At 43.5% G+C, this 17,756-nt stretch overlaps 2 protein-coding genes across 2 annotated transcripts in view; one reads left to right on the top strand and one right to left on the bottom strand.

The window, feature by feature from the left end:
- SYTL4 (synaptotagmin like 4) overlaps positions 1–13,807 on the top strand; it is a 56,664-nt gene extending 42,857 nt beyond the window's left edge. The window contains exons 11-17 of the mRNA XM_030807120.1: positions 764–942; positions 1,228–1,330; positions 1,858–2,019; positions 7,009–7,117; positions 8,929–9,028; positions 9,745–9,953; positions 12,143–13,807. Of these exons, the coding sequence (XP_030662980.1) occupies positions 764–942; positions 1,228–1,330; positions 1,858–2,019; positions 7,009–7,117; positions 8,929–9,028; positions 9,745–9,953; positions 12,143–12,291 (1,011 nt within the window). The 3' untranslated portion in view covers positions 12,292–13,807. The remainder of the gene's footprint in view (positions 1–763; positions 943–1,227; positions 1,331–1,857; positions 2,020–7,008; positions 7,118–8,928; positions 9,029–9,744; positions 9,954–12,142) is intronic.
- Positions 13,398–17,756, bottom strand: part of SRPX2 (sushi repeat containing protein X-linked 2) — a 31,557-nt gene continuing 27,198 nt past the window's right edge. Inside the window, exon 11 of the mRNA XM_030807121.1 lies at positions 13,398–17,475. Within this exon, the coding sequence (XP_030662981.1) occupies positions 17,295–17,475 (181 nt within the window). The 3' untranslated portion in view covers positions 13,398–17,294. The remainder of the gene's footprint in view (positions 17,476–17,756) is intronic.

Below are 17,756 nucleotides of genomic sequence, written 5' to 3'. Positions count from 1 at the left end.
AAGTTAAAGGAACATTTAAGAATCAGGGCAGCACACCAACATGGCACATGTATACATATGTAACAAACCTGCACATTGTGCACATGTACCCTAAAACTTAAAGTATAATAAAAAAAAAGAATCAGGGCCTTGCTCTGTCATAAGCATGAAGATTGATATTTAGGGAAATAGGAACAAGGGTGAACAGAATTTGTTCACACACACAGGAAGAGAATGTCAGCTCGCATGACCGATTACTACCAGAGAGGAAGGTGCCTTTTCACTTCTGGTAGGGTTTCCTCCCTCCCACTCACTCCCAGTTCTGGCCAAATCTCTTTTCTCTGTAGGCCCTGATAAGACATAAGGTGGATAAGAGAAACCCACAGATAATTAAGGCACCTTGTTTTAGTTAGTGACTAACCCCCTTCTAGCCGGTGTTTTAGTGTATATAACACATTCCCCAGATGGACTTACCTGCACCTTGCTTCTGCTCCCTGCCCACCTCCTGGGGCAGGTGAAAATGAACACTAAATTTGTAAAAAGAGGAGAGGAAGAGAAGCTAAGAGGCTAGGTGAGCCATGAGCTGATTTATTCACCTGAACAATTTTGAGTGCTGGTAGTTCTCTCTTACCCTCTGGGTCAAGGAATGTCAGCAGCGCTGGCTTATTGCAGGGGCTTCTGAAACTTCTGTTCAGTGACTGTGGTTTTATCATGAGGGAAGATGTGAGCAATGCGGGTGGGGGAGTGTGCCTTCCCCAGATGTTCGTGGGTGCTTTATCTTCAGAGTACGATCGGCAGCATGATGAGCATCTACAGTGAAGCTGGTGATTTCGGGAACATCTTTGTGACTGGCAGGATTGCCTTTTCCCTGAAGTATGAGCAGCAAACCCAGAGTCTGGCTGTCCATGTGAAGGAGTGCCATCAGCTGGCCTATGCTGATGAAGCCAAGAAGCGCTCTAACCCGTGAGTGCTTCTGGAACCTGACTGATGCTCTGAGACCAGAGACCAGACCCCGGCATCTGTCCGGGCACTCTTGAACAGAGCTTATCCGTTTCTGGGGGAGCAGGGAGGTGTAATGTAGGAAAAGAACCAGGATTGGGAAAAAGCAAGAATGGCATGTCTAAGAGGGCTTGAGGTGACATTTTTGACATCACATGTCACCATGGCATATTTATATGGAGAGCAGGAAAGTGAAAAGCAGGCTTGAGAAAGACCAGCAAATTACTCAGTACTCTCTTTGGTTTCTAGATATGTGAAGACTTACCTTCTGCCTGACAAGTCCCGCCAAGGAAAAAGAAAAACCAGCATCAAGCGGGACACCATTAATCCACTATATGATGAGACGCTCAGGGTAAGTATCTAGACCCCAAGAGTAGGAGAACTTGTTCTGTCTTGTGCCCTAAGCTGCAGCTATTCCTCTGCAACATGGCCAGGTGACACGGGCTTCAGTGGGCCATGTCTGTGTCTGAGGATACATTGGGTATCTGTTCACATCCTGATCTCCCAGTGAAGAGAACAAAGGTGATCTGCCTTTCCGGGATTGTTGTGAAGTTGGAGATTCACATGGACACAAATCTCATGTAAAAAAGACATTTGAGATAAGGAGTCTCCTTGGCAGTTCTTTTTGGACAATCCAGTGTTATCTCATCCACTTAAGAAAAAATGAATTTTCCAGGTCCTCCTATGGAATATGGTAGGTTTTTATAAAATGGGTTAAGTTGAGGCTTTGAGTGAGGAAACTCTAAGTGCTCAGGGAACGTAAAGTAATTTGGTATTCAGGACTAGTGACTTCAGGAATGGTTGCTCAGGTTTTGGAATAATCTTGTCTGAAGAATTACCCTTAACTAATCATCTTGGGCTTTTACTTTCCCTTCACAGTATGAGATCCCAGAATCTCTCCTGGCCCAGAGGACCCTGCAGTTCTCAGTTTGGCATCATGGCCGTTTTGGCAGAAACACTTTCCTTGGAGAGGCAGAGATCCAGATGGATTCCTGGAAGCTTGATAAGAAACTGGATCATTGCCTGCCTTTACATGGAAAGGTAGTCTGCTTTAACAACTCCTGCAGTTTGGATCTGAGGTAGAATTGTCTGCAGTAGCCTCTGCTGGTCTATGTTGGTAGCGTCTTTGAATGTAGTCTTCTCTGGAGTTCTAGTGCCCCCTGCTGGTGTTTCTGAGTTTGTCAGTAATTTCAGAGGCATTTGTGTATCAAGTGTGAGTTCTGTGTAAACCAGGCGAAGTATGAAGCCATGGTTTTGCTTTGAAAAAATTTTCATATGTATACCAAACTTTGTCTTCTAACCTTCCAGAATCTGGGTGTATCCTAACATCCTAACTCGCACCTCTTCTCCGAGCTAACCTTCTGTGTATATCCTAATCTGTACCCTTTTGCCAAGCCACTGATTTACTTCCAAGTGGGAAGTAAAGCAATTCATGGAGCTCCAATTGCTATGCTGTTGGTTACAGAGGCCAGGGAAATATTGCTTTGGAGATGGCATCTTGGGCCAGAGTGTAGCAGTATGGCATAATCATGCCTGGGATCTGAGTGCAGACCTGTATTGGAATCCTGGTTCTGTCACTTGCCAACTAGATGAGTCACTTAACTTACAAAATAATGTAGGGAAATCATCTGGCTAAGAAGAAATAGCTAAAACAGAGGACTTATTCAGCAACTTCTTGATTATCAGAACTATACGATGACATGACAAAGTTCATCTTTAATTTTTTTTACACTAGCGTTTTAAATGTGGGATGGTTTTACATGGTCCATAGACTATCTTTGGGAAGTTAGATGAGAAACTAGTCATGGTGGCTGCCTCTAGGAATGGAGACTGAGGTAGAAGGAATATTTAGTTTTCTCTATATCCCCTTTTTAAGCATTTGAACTTTTTACCATATTAAGAAAATTAAGCAAAAAAGGACTTATGTACACGATTCAAAATTCAAACAACATAAAGTATATTAAAAGGAAAGTAGGTTCCATTCCTTAGAAATAACCAGTGTTAACACTACTTGTGTATCGTAGAAATTTTTTATGGCTAGGTGTGGTGGCTCACGCTTGTAATCCCAGCACATTGGGAGGCGGAGGCAGGCGGGATCACCTGAGGTCAGGAGTTCGAGACCAGCCTGACCAACATGGCGAAACCCCGTCTCTACTAAATACAAAAAAATTAGCTGGGCATGGTGGCGCAAGCCTGTAATCCCAGCTACTTGGGAGGCTGAGGCAGGAGAATCACTTGAACCCATGAGGCGGAGGTTGCAGTGAGCCGAGATTGCGTCTTTGCACTCCAGCCTGGGCAAAAGAGTGAAACTCTGTCTCAAAAAAAAAAAAAAAAAAAAAAAAAAAAAAAGAAAGAAATTTTGTATTAAGCAGCACAGATATGCATCCATGTATTTATATGTATTTTTTTCTTTTTTTACACAAATGGGTTCACATGGACCTCATTGTACACATTTTTTTTTTCATTTATCATGGGCATCCTTTTGTGCCATCACTTACAGATCTATCTCATTTTAATTGCTGCTGCATAGTATTTTTTCATGCGCCTGTATTATAATTTATTTACCATTCCCCCACTAATAGGCATTTAAGTTGTTTGAATTCTTTTTTGCTCTTAAAACTATGCTGTAATATATCTTGGTCTTCTTTTGTGAATGTAACTGTCAGAGAAATTCCTGTTGGTGGAATTGCTGAGTGAAAGGAAATATACATCCAATATTTTGATAGCTGTTGCCTTTGCAAAAAAAAAATAGTGACAACATTAAATTTGTCCCTTTAAATACTAATAAAAACAGGAATTTGTTCAATAGCACAGTAGGATGACTATAGTCAACAAAAATATGTGTATTTCAAAATAGCTAGAAGATTTGAAATGTTTCCAGTGCAAAAAAATGATAAATGTTCAAAATGATGGATGTAACAAAATATCACATGTACCCCATAAATATATACAAATATTATATATCAAAAAGACAGGAAAGAAATTATTACCAAAGTGTAACATATTATTACAAATTTAGAATTTCTTAACCATTTGGCACCCAAGTCATTCTCTATGGTCAATATAATTATATTGGAAATGTCACTGTAAACCATCATGAACTACTGCCAATAAAACTGTTTTATATAAAGAGAAGAAACCACATTAACATGGAGGTCTTTGCTCTTTGTAAATATTTGGAGCCAGAATAAAAATGTGCTACTAAAACAAATATGCCAGTTTCTAGCTAATGCTAAACTCCAATTTTTAAGAGTCCACTGAAGTTCACAGAACTTTTCTAAAAAATAATTTTCTAGAAATTAATAAATTGTGTAGATATTTTATAAGCAACAGAAAGACCATTCCCATATTATATATCGATTTTAACTTCTACATTTGTTGTTTCTGGTTTTGTTTTTGTTTTTTGTTTTTTCCCTAGCAATCCATTTGCTCCTATTCAGTTTTCCCTTGCCTGCATCTACCTCCCGATTCTTTTGTCTCTCTCACATATATTAAATTGTGTGTTCTGGGTATGTGGTATGTTGATCCAAACCTATGGGGATTATGCCTTCCTAGCATTGGTAAGGACCCAAGTTAGAGGAACCCAAATTAACACAGGCAAGGCCAAGTGCAGTGACTCCTGCTTGTAATCCCAGCACTTTGGGAGGCTGAGGTGGGCGGATCACTTCAGCTCAGGAGTTCCGGACCAGCCTGGGCAGCATGGCAAAACCCCACCTCTACAAAAATTAGCTGGGTGTGGTGGTGTGCGCCTGTAGTCCCAGCTACTCGGGAGGCTGACGCTGGAGAATCACTTGAGCTTGGGAGGCAGAGGTTGCAGTGAGCTGAGATTGCGCCATTGCATTCTAGCCTGCCTGGGCTCTGGGAGTGAAACCCTGTCTCAAAAAAAAACAAACAAAAAACAAACAAAAAACAAACAGGCAGGTGAAAGGGCACCTCTAGTCTGCACCAGCTCACGCTCTGGATACTAAAGCACAAAGAACAAAGTCATGCCGAGACAGCCAATAGAGTGAAGCAGTTCTGCCAATCAAAGCCAAAGACAATAGGCCACCTGCTGCTCATCCCAGACATTCATTCGTTCACTCTTACATTCATTCAGTAAATATTTGTGGAGCACCTACTATGTGCCAGATACTTTGCTAAGTGTTGGGCATACTAGGATGAACACAAATAGGCTTGATTTCTGTCTCTTGGCACTTTGACTGTAGTGGTAGAGACAGACATTGATCAAAGATAACTTAAATAAATGCAAAATTTATAATTGTGGCATATCCAAATTTGCGTAACAGAGTTACACCTAGCCCTCAAATCTTTGCAAGCCCTCCTTTTTTCTTTTTTCCGTGGGAAGGGACAGGGTCTGGCTCTGTCGCCCAGGCGGAGTGTGGTGGCACGATCTTGGCTCACTGCAACCTCCGCCTCCCAGGTTCAAGTGATTCTCATGCCTCAGCCTCCCAAGTAGCTGGGATTATAGTCCACACCACCCCGCCGGCTGATTTTTGTGTTTTTTGTAGAGACAAGGTTTTGCTACGTTGTCCAGGCTGGTCTCGAACTCCTGGACTCAAGCATTTGCCCACCTCAGCCTCCCAAAACGCTGGGATTACAAATGTGAGCCACTGCACCTGACTGAAAGCCCCCCTTTTTTTTTTCCTCCCGCAAACCCTCTTTTTAAAAATACCTTGTAAAAATACTTTGTATTTTAAAAAACCATAAAAATGATATATACTATTCTCATTAAAAAGACACTAAATGTTAGAGTAAAAAAGGGAAAGTTGTCTTTCATTTCCCTATTCTGTTCCCCTCCCTAGAGGAAACGAGGATAAGTTTGTTCATATCCTGGGTTTTTCTATGCAGTGTAGTATAATGTTTAAAAGCATGGACTCTGGAACCAGTCTGTCTGAATTTGAATCCTAGCTCTGCCAATTACTAACTGTGTGACCTTGGGCAAGTTACTTAGCTTCTCTGTTCCTCTCTTCCATCAGTTGTAAAATGGGGATAGTAGTACCTATCTCATAGAGACAGTCATCAAACAAAATGATACACCTAAAGTACTTATAACAGTGCCTAGCACAGGCCGGGCGTGGTGGCTCACGCTTGTAATCCCAGCACTTTGGGAGGCCAAGGCAGGCGGATCACGAGGTCAGGAGATCGAGACCACGGTGAAACCCCGTCTCCACTAAAAAATACAAAAAAATTAGCCGGGCGTGGTGGCGGGCGCCTGTAGTCCCAGCTACTCAGAGAGGCTGAGGCAGGAGAATGGCGTGAACCTGAGAGGCGGAGCTTGCAGTGAGCAGAGATTGCGCCACTGTACTCCAGCCTGGGCGACAGAGCGAGACTCCGTCTCAAAAAAAATAAATAAATAAAAAATAAAATAAAAAAACAGTGCCTAGCACATAGTAAGGGCTAACATAAGTGATGATGGTAGTCGTTATTTACATACATTTATATTCACATGTACAACTATGAATATATTTTAATATAAGTGGAACATTTTTCTGCATCTTGCTTTGTTGACTTAACCCTATGTCTTGGATATCTTTCCATGTCAGCATGTGCAGATTCACTGCATTCTTTTTTGAGGACTGCATGCCATATGCCATACAAGGACACTACAATTATTCATTTAACTCTTTCTATAGTGATTGACATTTAGGTTGTTTGCACTTTTTGTCTATTACTAACAATGCTGGTAGCAAGATTCCCTGTCATGCTGTCAGTCCTTTGTGAGTTTGTATGGCAACCTTGCTTGAAGATCTTTGAGAGTATTTGGAATCTAGTAACTGTGCCCCCAAAGTGGCATAATAGTGGGTATTGCAGAAGACTGTTTGTTGGTTCCGCCCTATTTCCTTCTAAAGAAACTGCCATAGAAACCTGTGGCTGCCATGGCCTAGGGACTGTGGATTATATTCATACGAAGAAGGATCCTCTTTTGCCTTGATGCTGTTCTTGGGGGGTAATTTTAGAATTTTCTCAGGGAGAAGTCCCAACAATTCCTGAGAAGCCCAGCTTGACCTGTTGGGTTTCCCTGTGTTTCAGATCAGTGCTGAGTCCCCGACTGGCTTGCCATCACACAAAGGCGAGTTGGTGGTTTCATTGAAATACATCCCAGCCTCCAAACCCCCTGTTGGAGGTGACCGGAAAAAGAGTGAGTTTTCTTTGGGGTCCTGGATGTAGCTTAGTCTTCTGCACAGGATCTGTGCGAGGCCAGTGCTGGCTACTGGCTAGCACTGTTGGAAAGACCACATTGGGATGCTCCCTGGATCTGCTAGGGAGATTCCTTTACTAAGGAAGCCTCTCTGCATTTTTCCAACCAGAAGGGAATGCCTTAGGGTTGGCATTCTTTTCTTTTTTTAGGCTATTAAATGGACTTGGTCCAGCTGTGTCAAGCTACTAAGAGGGCAGAAGAGAACAGAAACTTTGGGGCTGAGAAGGGTGGCTGGGAGAGGTGGTAAAGTATGAAGGACAGGAAGTTGAAAGCTGGGGAAGAGTAATTCAACATGGCAGCCACTGTGTTAGTGACTACGGTTGTGTAGATGAGTAAAACATATTTGCTTTCCCTTGAGGAGCTTAAGTTTTTGCAAGAAAGACAGTCATGTACTAAGAGGACACAGATATAGGAGTGGTGAATTATGTCTGGTTACATTTGGGAGAGCTTTGAAGAAGTAACATTAAAACTGGAACTTAAAACTTTACCAGACAGAAAAGGAGCAGGATGAGGAGAGAAGAGCATTTTCAGAAGAGGGGATAACATGTGCAAAGGTTTTAAAAAGGCATGGTAAATGTGAGGTTGTATGTGAGTGTGTCCCTTATTTTAGTGGGACTGGAGTTTTGGTACACTAGATGTGGATGTGGGGCTGGAGTTGGACATGAGGTGGGAGCCTGACTGAAGAGGTCCTTGAACTTAAAGAGTTTCACTTGATCCCTTGGCAATGTGTAGCCTAAGTTCTTTGAAAAAATATACCTTTGGCAGAGTCACATCTAGAAGGTTTGGGGGAATCAATGAAATTCCCAGTGAGGGTATGTAGCATGACTAGAGAAGACAGGCAAGTATATACTTAACCAGAGAGATCAGCAACATTTTAAAGGATGAAGAGAGAAAGAAACACCAGTGAAGTAAAAGGTTATCAGGAGAGAGCTTCAAGAAGAAGGGGCGGGGGTTATCAACAGTATTGAAATACTACAGGGAGGTCAGACCAGATGAGGTCTGAGACGACATGGCCAATTGGCATTAGTTTGCATTTTCAGTGGATCAGTGAAAGCAGAAACCAGATTTCACTAGAAACTAGGCTGAGTGAATGGGCAAGGAAGTAGAGGTGGTAAGTGTGGACTTTTTTTTCCTCAAGATAATTGATGGTGAAAGAAAGTAGAGACATGGAGAATAGCTTGAAGAAGAGATAAGGTTAAAGGGAGCTTTTCTTTTAGAAGTACTTTTTCAAAGAGATGAGATTGGTATATATTTAGACTGAGGGGAAGGCACAAGTGGAGAAAGAGATATTTAAATTGGGAGGTGGGGATTGAAATTGATGATGCCTGATGAGTGCTGTGAAGCAGGGGTGGAATCAAGAACTCAGATGGAGGAGTTCCCTCTTTTTTAAATCATTGAACAAATATCAGGCAACTTTATGTCTCTAAGCCTCAATTTTCTCATGTACAAAATGAGGTCAAAAATAGTGTGACTCTCCTAGGGTTGTTTTGATAATTAAATGCTTATTAACATGGTATCTGGCACATAGCCAGTTTTCAATAGGCACTTATTAATATTGTGGTTGTTATTAATACAGTGCCTATTGCTTACTGGCAGGCACTGTGCTAGGCACTGAGGAGACAGGACAGGCACGGTTCTGTTATGGAGCTTGCTGCCTTTAGGAGCAAGGAAAGAAAGTGCTGCATAAACAAAGCTCAAGATAAATCTAGAGGTGTAAGGGGCTCACTTGCTATGGCTGACATCCCTTACAGGTAAAGGTGGGGAAGGGGGAGAGCTCCAGGTGTGGATCAAAGAAGCCAAGAACTTGACGGCTGCCAAAGCAGGAGGGACTTCAGACAGCTTTGTCAAGGGGTGAGTCCGTAGACCAGCCCCAAACTAACCATTTTCAGAACAAGAGAGCTAAGAGAATAACCCAATTTAACTTTCTCTGTGGATATTATCCAGTGTGTCTTACCACTCCAGGCAACCAAATTTGTTCCTGAAATTAGGTAATGGCAAAACCTCCACCACCTTTGCACTGGTCTGGGCTGTAGACTTGATAATCCAAAGAGGAGGGCTGTAGACAGGTTCTGACTTTTGTCTGACTCATGTTCTTAATTAATTCTGGGTGAAAATCTGTGTCTTCTGACTGTCTAGATTTTGGAACTCAGGACTTTGTTTCGCACAATTTTTAAGCTTTCCCCAAATTACAGATTACCCACTGACTTAATTTATCTAGAAATCATGTTTGGCTAAGCTTATAGATATTATTATTGGTTTTATTTAAAGAGATAAATTGTCTAGTAGAAACAGCCAAATATTTAAAACCCATTTTCAGTGGAGCACAGAATAGCCTCAGTAATACTATTATATTCATTTTCTCTCTAGGTTAAAGGAATTGAATCAGGTGAATGATCTAGTAGAGGTAGTAGGAACTCTGCTTCAGCAGATTCAAGGAGGGGCGTGTGTAGTAGGATCTGGATGTGGGTTCATCTTCCTGGGCTAGGCCTGTGGTAGGGGAAAGGGGAATTTAGAGAGATAACTGTCCGCTTTGAGTAGGCTGTTGATTACTCCCCGCCCTCTGCCAGATACCTCCTTCCCATGAGGAACAAGGCCAGTAAACGTAAAACTCCTGTGATGAAGAAGACCCTGAATCCTCACTACAACCATACATTTGTCTACAATGGTGTGAGGCTGGAAGATCTACAACATATGTGCCTGGAACTGACTGTGTGGGACGGGGAGCCCCTGGCCAGCAATGACTTCCTGGGAGGGGTCAGGCTGGGTGTTGGCACTGGTGAGATCCCCTCCCCCATCCTCACTTGTTTGAAGGCTTCTTGTCTATTTTACTCCTATTACCACCCCCGCCTCCCAACACAAAGCTCCTCTGTGATGACTGTTGTCTTCTTTCCTTTCAGTTAACCTTCAGCCAATACTTATTGAGCGCCTACTATGTGCCAGGACTAGGGGAAGGCTGAGCTCATGCATTGATACTTGCACAGATAAATGTGACCCTGATTGCCAGGAACTCCATAATCTTCCCACCAAAAAAAATCTACAAACCTACCTATATGTATGTACCTATACATTCCATCTTCCATGCTGTTAATAATGAAAGAAGGGTCATTGCTAGCAAAAGCCAACCTCTCTCCAAGTGCTCTGGGCCACCTCCCCCCACCCTTCTCGATGACCTCACTTCTATAATCTTCATCTCTCAGTTTCATCCTCCCTACCAGGGGTGAATACAGATATGCTCTGGTATTTCCAATCTTATGAAACAAAAACAAACCTTTCCTTGACTACACGTTCCCCTTCTAGTTTCTTAGAAAGAATTGTCTCCATTTCTCACCTCTCCTTCAGCTCTCCTTCACTGTGATCTGGCTTTTGTCCCACCACTCTGCTGAGCAGTTGCTCTTGCCAAAGTGTTGTTCTCATCTCACTAGAATTTTCAGCACTATTGAACATAGTAGATCACTCCTCTTCGCTTGAAAGACTGAACTTCTATTGACACTGCATTCTGATTCCCTTTTACGTCACTGCTCACCCCTTAGTTTTCTTTGTAGGTGCTGCATTCTATACCCAAACTCTAAATGTTGGTGCTTGGCAGAGCTTAGTCTCAGATCCTCTTCTTTGCCCTCTCCCTAGTCTCTGCACTTGTATATTAATATACTTATATATTAATAATCACACAGAACATTTAACATGAAGCATATAGACTGATGTTTTCACACGTGAAAGCCAATTCATGTCAGTCCCCTGTTAAAACCCCTCAGTGGCTTTCTGTTGTGCTTAGAAAACAATCCAAAGTTCTTACCATGCCTACAGGCCCCTATGTAACCTGGGTCCTCTATTCCTTTCTGATCCTTCTTGTATCACTCTTCCCCTTGCTTACTGTGCTTCAACCACAATGACTTTCTGCTCTCCAAGTATACCAAGCTCATTCCCACTTCAGAACCTTTGCAATTATTGTTTTCTCTGAATGGAAAGTCTGGTTCTTTCTTATCCTTCAGGTCTTGGCTCAAATGTCACCTTCTCAGAGAGTCCTCAGACCACTCCATCTGCACAGTAGTTCCTGAGTCAGGCACTACACATCATCCTGTTTATTTACATCATAATATTAATCTCACTATCTGAAATACTCTTACTGGTTTGCTTGTATATTTTCTGTCTTCTCTGTTCAAATGAAAGTTGCCTGAGGACAGAGACTTTTTCTGCTTTATTTACTAGTGTCTCTAGAGCCTGGAAGAGTACCTGGCACACAGTAGGCACTCAATAAATGTTTGCTGAATTAATGGATGAATATACAAGAGAATAGGAATGGGGCCACATACGATCCTCACTTCTGACCTGGAGTCTGCAGCTAGAGGAGAGGCATTTAGCTTCAAAAGAAAAAAGTTGGCCGGGCACGGTGGCTCACACCTGTAATCCCAGCACTTTGGAAGGCTGAGGCAGGTGGATCACAAGGTCAAGAGATCGAGACCATTCTGGCCAACATGGTGAAACCCCGTCTCTACTAAAAATACAAAAAAATTAGCTGGGTGTGGTGGCGCGGGCCTGTAGTCCCAGCTACTCCGAAGGCTGAGACAGGAGAATCGCTTAAACCCAGGAGGCAGAGGTTGCAGTGAGCCAAGATTGTGCCACTGCACTCCAGCCTGGCGACAGAGCGAGGCTCCATCTCAAATTAATAATAATAAGAAGAATGTTTAAGTACAGTTGGCAATAGCTCTGGCATGAGTTGTCAGGCACTAGAACTCTGTAACAGCCTCAGAATAAGAAGTCTCTAGTGACTGCATGCCATTTGGAGTCTGATTTCATCAACCCAGAGTCTCTTGACAGAGTCTCAGGAGTACAGGTGAGGGAGCACTTCCCAGACTGCTGTGGCCATTAGCCCATCTTCATAGGAAACTGTCTGTTATGGGGTGGCTAATCTTCCCTGGTGGGCTGAGAGTGGGCCCGTCTTTAGCCTCCTCTGGTGTTTCTCCTCAGGGATCAGTAATGGGGAAGTGGTGGACTGGATGGACTCGACTGGGGAAGAAGTGAGCCTGTGGCAGAAGATGCGACAGTACCCAGGGTCTTGGGCAGAAGGGACTCTGCAGCTCCGTTCCTCAATGGCCAAGCAGAAGCTGGGTTTATGAGTCCCTGTCCTCTTCTGCAGGTCCAGCCCTGGCGAGGGCAAGTCAGAGGAAGTGAAGAAATCAAGAGCAAAGATTTATAATTTAATGTGTGTGTGTGTGTGTGTGTGTTTGTGTGTGTGTACAAACATGTATTTTCTGCAAATCTCATTATGCTGGCTAGAGTGATGCAGACTTGTTCTCCCTTTTAAAGCAGTCTCAAGAATAAGTATCTCTTCAAAATGTTTCTGTGTATAATCTAGTATATTTTCGGAGTCCATTTTTTCTTATGTCTGTATAAGGTTTACTTAAAAACAGCTTTTAAAACAACCTTTTATCTTCTGTCTTGCTATCATTGTTCCTACTTCCCTAGGAAGCCCTGGCTACCTTTGGCATTAGGACCAGTCTGGGTTTTAAGGCTCTGGGAAGCAGGGTTGGGTTAGTAAAGACAGGAATGTGGGGGAGAGGTGAGTAGTTCCTTCCTCTTTCTCCTCTCCAATTTATGCTTTTAACTTATTTTCTACCTTGATAAACTTCTGGAACTTGGCTTTTAAATTTAACTTTTCTAGTTTTTAAGCAGTTTCCACCTTGCTTTGGTCTAATGCTTTTCTTTGAAATGCTAACAGAATTCCCAAGCTTTTTCCAGTTCCAGATATCTTTACTAGACCTTTGGGGGACTCTTATAATGGAGCTGCTTTAGAAAAGCACTTTAATTAGATAATGTGTTTTGACTAAATCATGAGGATGCCCAGTGAGAGCTTCTAGCTGATCTCAGAGGACCAGAGTGACTGAGGGTAAAGTGTCTCACAGCCCATGCTGAATTTTCTGCATTTTAAACTGATACTGCAGTCATTGGAGAGAGAGCTCCTCATTTCTCGAATGAAAGGTGAGATATATTCATCCTCATGTACCACACCTGTCTTACTGTTTGCGTCTGGGGTGTGTTATCAAACAGAGCATGGTCTACATACCACTGTGTCAACCAGAAGAACCAAGTGTTACCTCAATTGGCCCAGTGTTTCTCCAGGCTGGGGACTGTTAAGGGCTCTAAGGGAATGTAGACAGAGTCTCCCTGTTATTCTGACTTCCTGCTTGATGAGCTTTCAGTTCCTGTTTTTGCTATTGTTTCCTAAATTTGACCTACATATTACATGGGTGTAGTGTGTTGAGGCTTTTCAAAGAAGGGTCTAGTGAGCTAAGTTTCATCTTCCGGTACTCATTGATCCAAACTGACCTTTCTATTCTCATAAGCATTTCTACCCAAAGTTGTGTGTGGAAGGAGTGTATAGCAGAGAGGAAATCCCTTTCAACAGAGTCAGCTGCTAATTAATTTCCTATAAGCACGCTGGATTCAGGGCAGCTACAGTGGTTTCTATTGTATGTATGAACCGAATGGAGGAATGTTTTCAAAGACTGATTTGGTGTGGATTGCAATTGTAATGGAAGGCATAACTTGGGATCCCAGGCTGTAACTTGCTCTTTTGTTTCCCACCTCCCTGACATGTACGTGTGCTTTAATAAAGCTTTCTCACTTGTCAAACGTTTGCGTTTGTTAGTTCTATAAATGCTTTTGTCTCTGATGTCCTAACTCGCTGTTGCTTTTCCCCTGGCTTGAAGGATAAGAACCAAAGCGATAAATGCTCTTCCCTAACCATCCTATGCTGATTGAAGAAAATTCGCCTTTCTCTGCATTGCTGCCTGATACCTTAAATGCCTGATACCTTCGCTGAGCTTGATCCCTCGTCCTTTGTGTTTGGTATCTAAGGAGAGAACTGAGAAATCATCTTAAAAGTGGTACCACTTTTCTATCTCATAACAAAAGAATTCTTCCTTTAGCTTTGTAGACCCTCCTATACTGGAGGAAGGAGAGAGATGTTCATATAGGAGGTGAGGGAAGACATTCCCTGCTATAAGCACTTCTTTCTGGATCCTTCAATTTCTCTGGGAGGCGGGGACTTTTTCTTTTACTCCTCCTACCATTATGTAGTTTTGAGAGAAATAACACAGGTGCCAGAAATAAGGCTCTTGATTTCTAGGTATAACCCAAGCAATTCTTGACCTCTTGTGCAAAAGGGCATTAATATATAGCAAATGCTTTTTATGTGCAAGGCTTCATATACTATTTCTTTAATTTCTCCAACCACTTTATGAAGGAGGAAATCTTCCCTTTTTACAGATGAGGAAACTCAAGCCCACTGTCACATGACAGAGTTGGGCTTTGAACCAAAGTCTGACTCTACTGCACCATGAGGCCTCCTGTGAGAATGGTATATGTGTTATGGGTGAAGAGTCAAAGGAAGAGATGACTCATCTCTTCTAAAATATCTTAAATAAGTTCAATTTACAAAAAGTAGGACAATTAAGTTGGATATTACCTAGCCAACTTAGTGACTGTACTGCTTGTGAGTGAGTGTGAGTGTATGTGAGAGAGACAGACAGAGAGAGACAGAGAAATAGGGGAGAGGGACAGGCAGGATAAGAGAGAGTGGGGCAGGGGGAAGAAGTGGGGGAGAGGTGGGCAGAGAGAGAGGTACAATATATACAGGGGTCGGGCTAGCCCTTTTGGGTCTGGCTGTGGGTCTTATTCTGCTGCTGTCTCTCCCCTACTTTAGGAGTTGGGATTTCTCAAATCCTCATCTTCAAAGGACTACGAAGGAGGTTACTGTAAAACTTTACCTAAAAAAGCAAGATTGACTTGCCTTGACTATTCAAAATGAAATTAAACAAAAGCTCCTCAGTTGCATATAAATGTTCCTTGAGTCAGGTCCAGGTGGAGCTCTGTTCAGGAGGTAGTAGGCCTCCTCTGTTTGGGCCTTTGACCTGCTAGTATGTCCTGGCTTGCCCCATTTGAAGTGTTAATGATAAAGACAACGAAGGGCATTCATCTTGCCCAAGGTGCAGTCTTTGCCTTTGGAACCACAGACCTAGTCTGACCAGAAATTTCCCATATGAACTCATTGTATCTGCCTTCTGCCCATAACTTGCCTGCTGCCTCTCACAGTTCCCATATTTCCCTGGCGGGAAGAGGGAGAAGGGACCTTTTTGCTCCAACTTTGAACATTTCCTCCATGTTCCATTCTACCCAGCAACTCCCTAATTTTTTATTTTGCATTTAAATGAGATTTCCACTAAAACCCCAGTGGAAGGAGATTCTCTCTGACTCATGCTCCCCCAATTTGTTCTGGCCTCATGATTTATGTCCCATCACTCTGCTTTCAAGACTGAATTTTCTCAGGTTGAGAGCCTTTCATTTCCCTCTTTCCTCCTGAGCCCACTCTGAGCCTTGTGTCTGGGTAGGATTATAGAACCTGGAAACTTTCTCCTTGCTTACGGCTTTCAGTTGTCTTTAAATGGAAAGTAGGAAAAGAAGTAGCGTCAGGATGGCATGTCTAAGAAGAACATTGCCTCTAGAGCCAGGCTGCTGGTGTTGAAATCCTGACTCTGCCACTTACTAGCTGTCTGATCTTAGGCAAATTACCTAATCTCACTCAGCTTCAATTTCCTCATCTGTAAAATGGGGTTAATAACAGTACCTACCTCATAGGGTTCTTGTGAAGACTTCAGAGTCAATCAGTAGAGTGTTTAGGACAGCACCTGGCACATAGTGCTTGAGCATTATGAGCTCTGCCTCCCCACCCAGCCTGCTTCCTTCTCCCCTCAAGTCATCCACTGATGATCCCCTGAGTAAAGCTGAAGGAGAGAGGCTGCTGAGTCTTAGCTATGACTCTGGGTTCCATGACTATGAAAGAAGGTTCTCAGCAGCAAGGGAGAGAACACTTTTCTTTCAGACACTGGCACACCATTGAGAGGGACTGCAGTCAGAGCAGGGATCTGTGTGTGGCTCCACCTCGAATTTTAGGCCTGGTAAGGCTTGATTTTGTGCTGCTATAGCTCCCACCTGCTCTGTGCTCATCTCTCAAAAGGGGACAAGTATCTGAAGAAGTTAATACATGAGGCTGAGTCTGTTTTTCTTTTCTTTCCCTATGACCTGCAGTGGTGGTTTTGAAGTTTCCTAAGTAATAAGCTGGGGACTCCTCTGAGGAAGGGAGAGAATTGTTTGCCTTCTGCTACAGAAACGGGAGGCCTCAGGAAGAAGGGGTTCTTGCCCGTGAGCCAGCTGGAGGGCCCCAGAGAGCATTCTGCTCTGATTGGATACATCTTCCCAAGCTCTCTCCCACTGCAGGGTTTTCCTAACAGCAAAGCAATGGTTCAGATAACATTTGCTGCCCAATGCCCTAGAAGGGGAAATGACAAGTTCAAGAATGTTTTGGGCCGGGCGCGGTGGCTCATGCCTGTAATCCCAGCACTTTGGGAGGCCGAGGCGGGCGGATCACAAGGTCAGGAGATCGAGACCATCCTGGCTAACATGGTCAAAAGCCGTCTCTACTAAAAATACAAAACAGCCGGGTGTGGTGGCAGGCACCTGTAGTCCCAGCTACTCGGGAGGCTGAGGCAGGAGAATGACATGAACCTGGGAGACGGAGTTTGCAGTGAGCCGAGATCACGCCACTGCACTCCAGCCTGGGCGACAAAGCAAGACTCCGTCTCAAAAAAAAAAAAAAAAAAAAAAAAAAAGGATGTTTTGTACCCTGCTACCCACCCCTCATCCTATAAGGAAAATCCAGCTACGCTTGCTTAAAGTGTAAGCTGGTTTCTGTTGTGCTCGTGCTGCCCTCTGCTGTCACCTCAGGGTAGAGGAACCAGTTAAAACAGCCAGTTCGTGAGTGAATTTAGGATTTACTTCTCTGAAAGACTTTGGAGAGCTGGGCAAGGGCCCGGGTTAGGAAAGGAAGAACTTCTACCCCCAACCCACTGCCCAAGGCCTGTCCTCAGTCCCTGCCTAGCTTCTAGGGAAACTTACACAGCCCTAAAAGGATGCCTGGAAACATTGTAGGATTTGGCAAACTCACCTACCTCAGAGTCCTGTCCCTAGAACTGTGGGAAACCATTTCCTCCTTTTATTAGGTCCCAGTTTCAGCTAACTAGAGGAGCTTTTCCCTTGACTTCAACCATGCCCTGGCTCAAGTTCACTCGCACATGTCCCTTTGCTCCCGACGCTGGGTCAGCTCCTGATTGCTCAGTAGGTAGTCATCAATGAATGTGAAGATTTCCTCGGGGGTGACAGGTTCCATGTAGCGGTCTCGGTCAATACCCTGCTTGTCAATCAACACCATGTTGAAGTAGGAGCGAGTGAGGCGCTGAAATTGCCTAGAGAGAGCAGCCCAGGGAGGTATGAGACCTTGTCTGGGCACCCATCCCCACAGGCTCTACTACCCTCTGACTTTTTGCAGCTCCACTCATGGACTAATTCCTTCCCCACCTCATCCCTGGTCCCCATCCCCTCTACTTCCTGTCTCAAGTCTCTTTGTTTTTCTGTGTTCAGATTCTACTCTTGCTGCCTCTATGCATCTAGTTCTGCTAAGCTGTCCCTTCCTCACCTCAGCTGCAACAGCTTTGTTATTAACAGGCAGTGCTTTCATTGTAGGCCC

Source organism: Nomascus leucogenys, chromosome X (genome assembly GCF_006542625.1).
Source record: "Nomascus leucogenys isolate Asia chromosome X, Asia_NLE_v1, whole genome shotgun sequence".
Classification (NCBI taxonomy): domain Eukaryota; kingdom Metazoa; phylum Chordata; class Mammalia; order Primates; family Hylobatidae; genus Nomascus; species Nomascus leucogenys.
The sequence above is the reverse complement of the archived record's forward strand: the minus strand, read 5'-3'. Positions and strand labels throughout refer to the sequence as shown.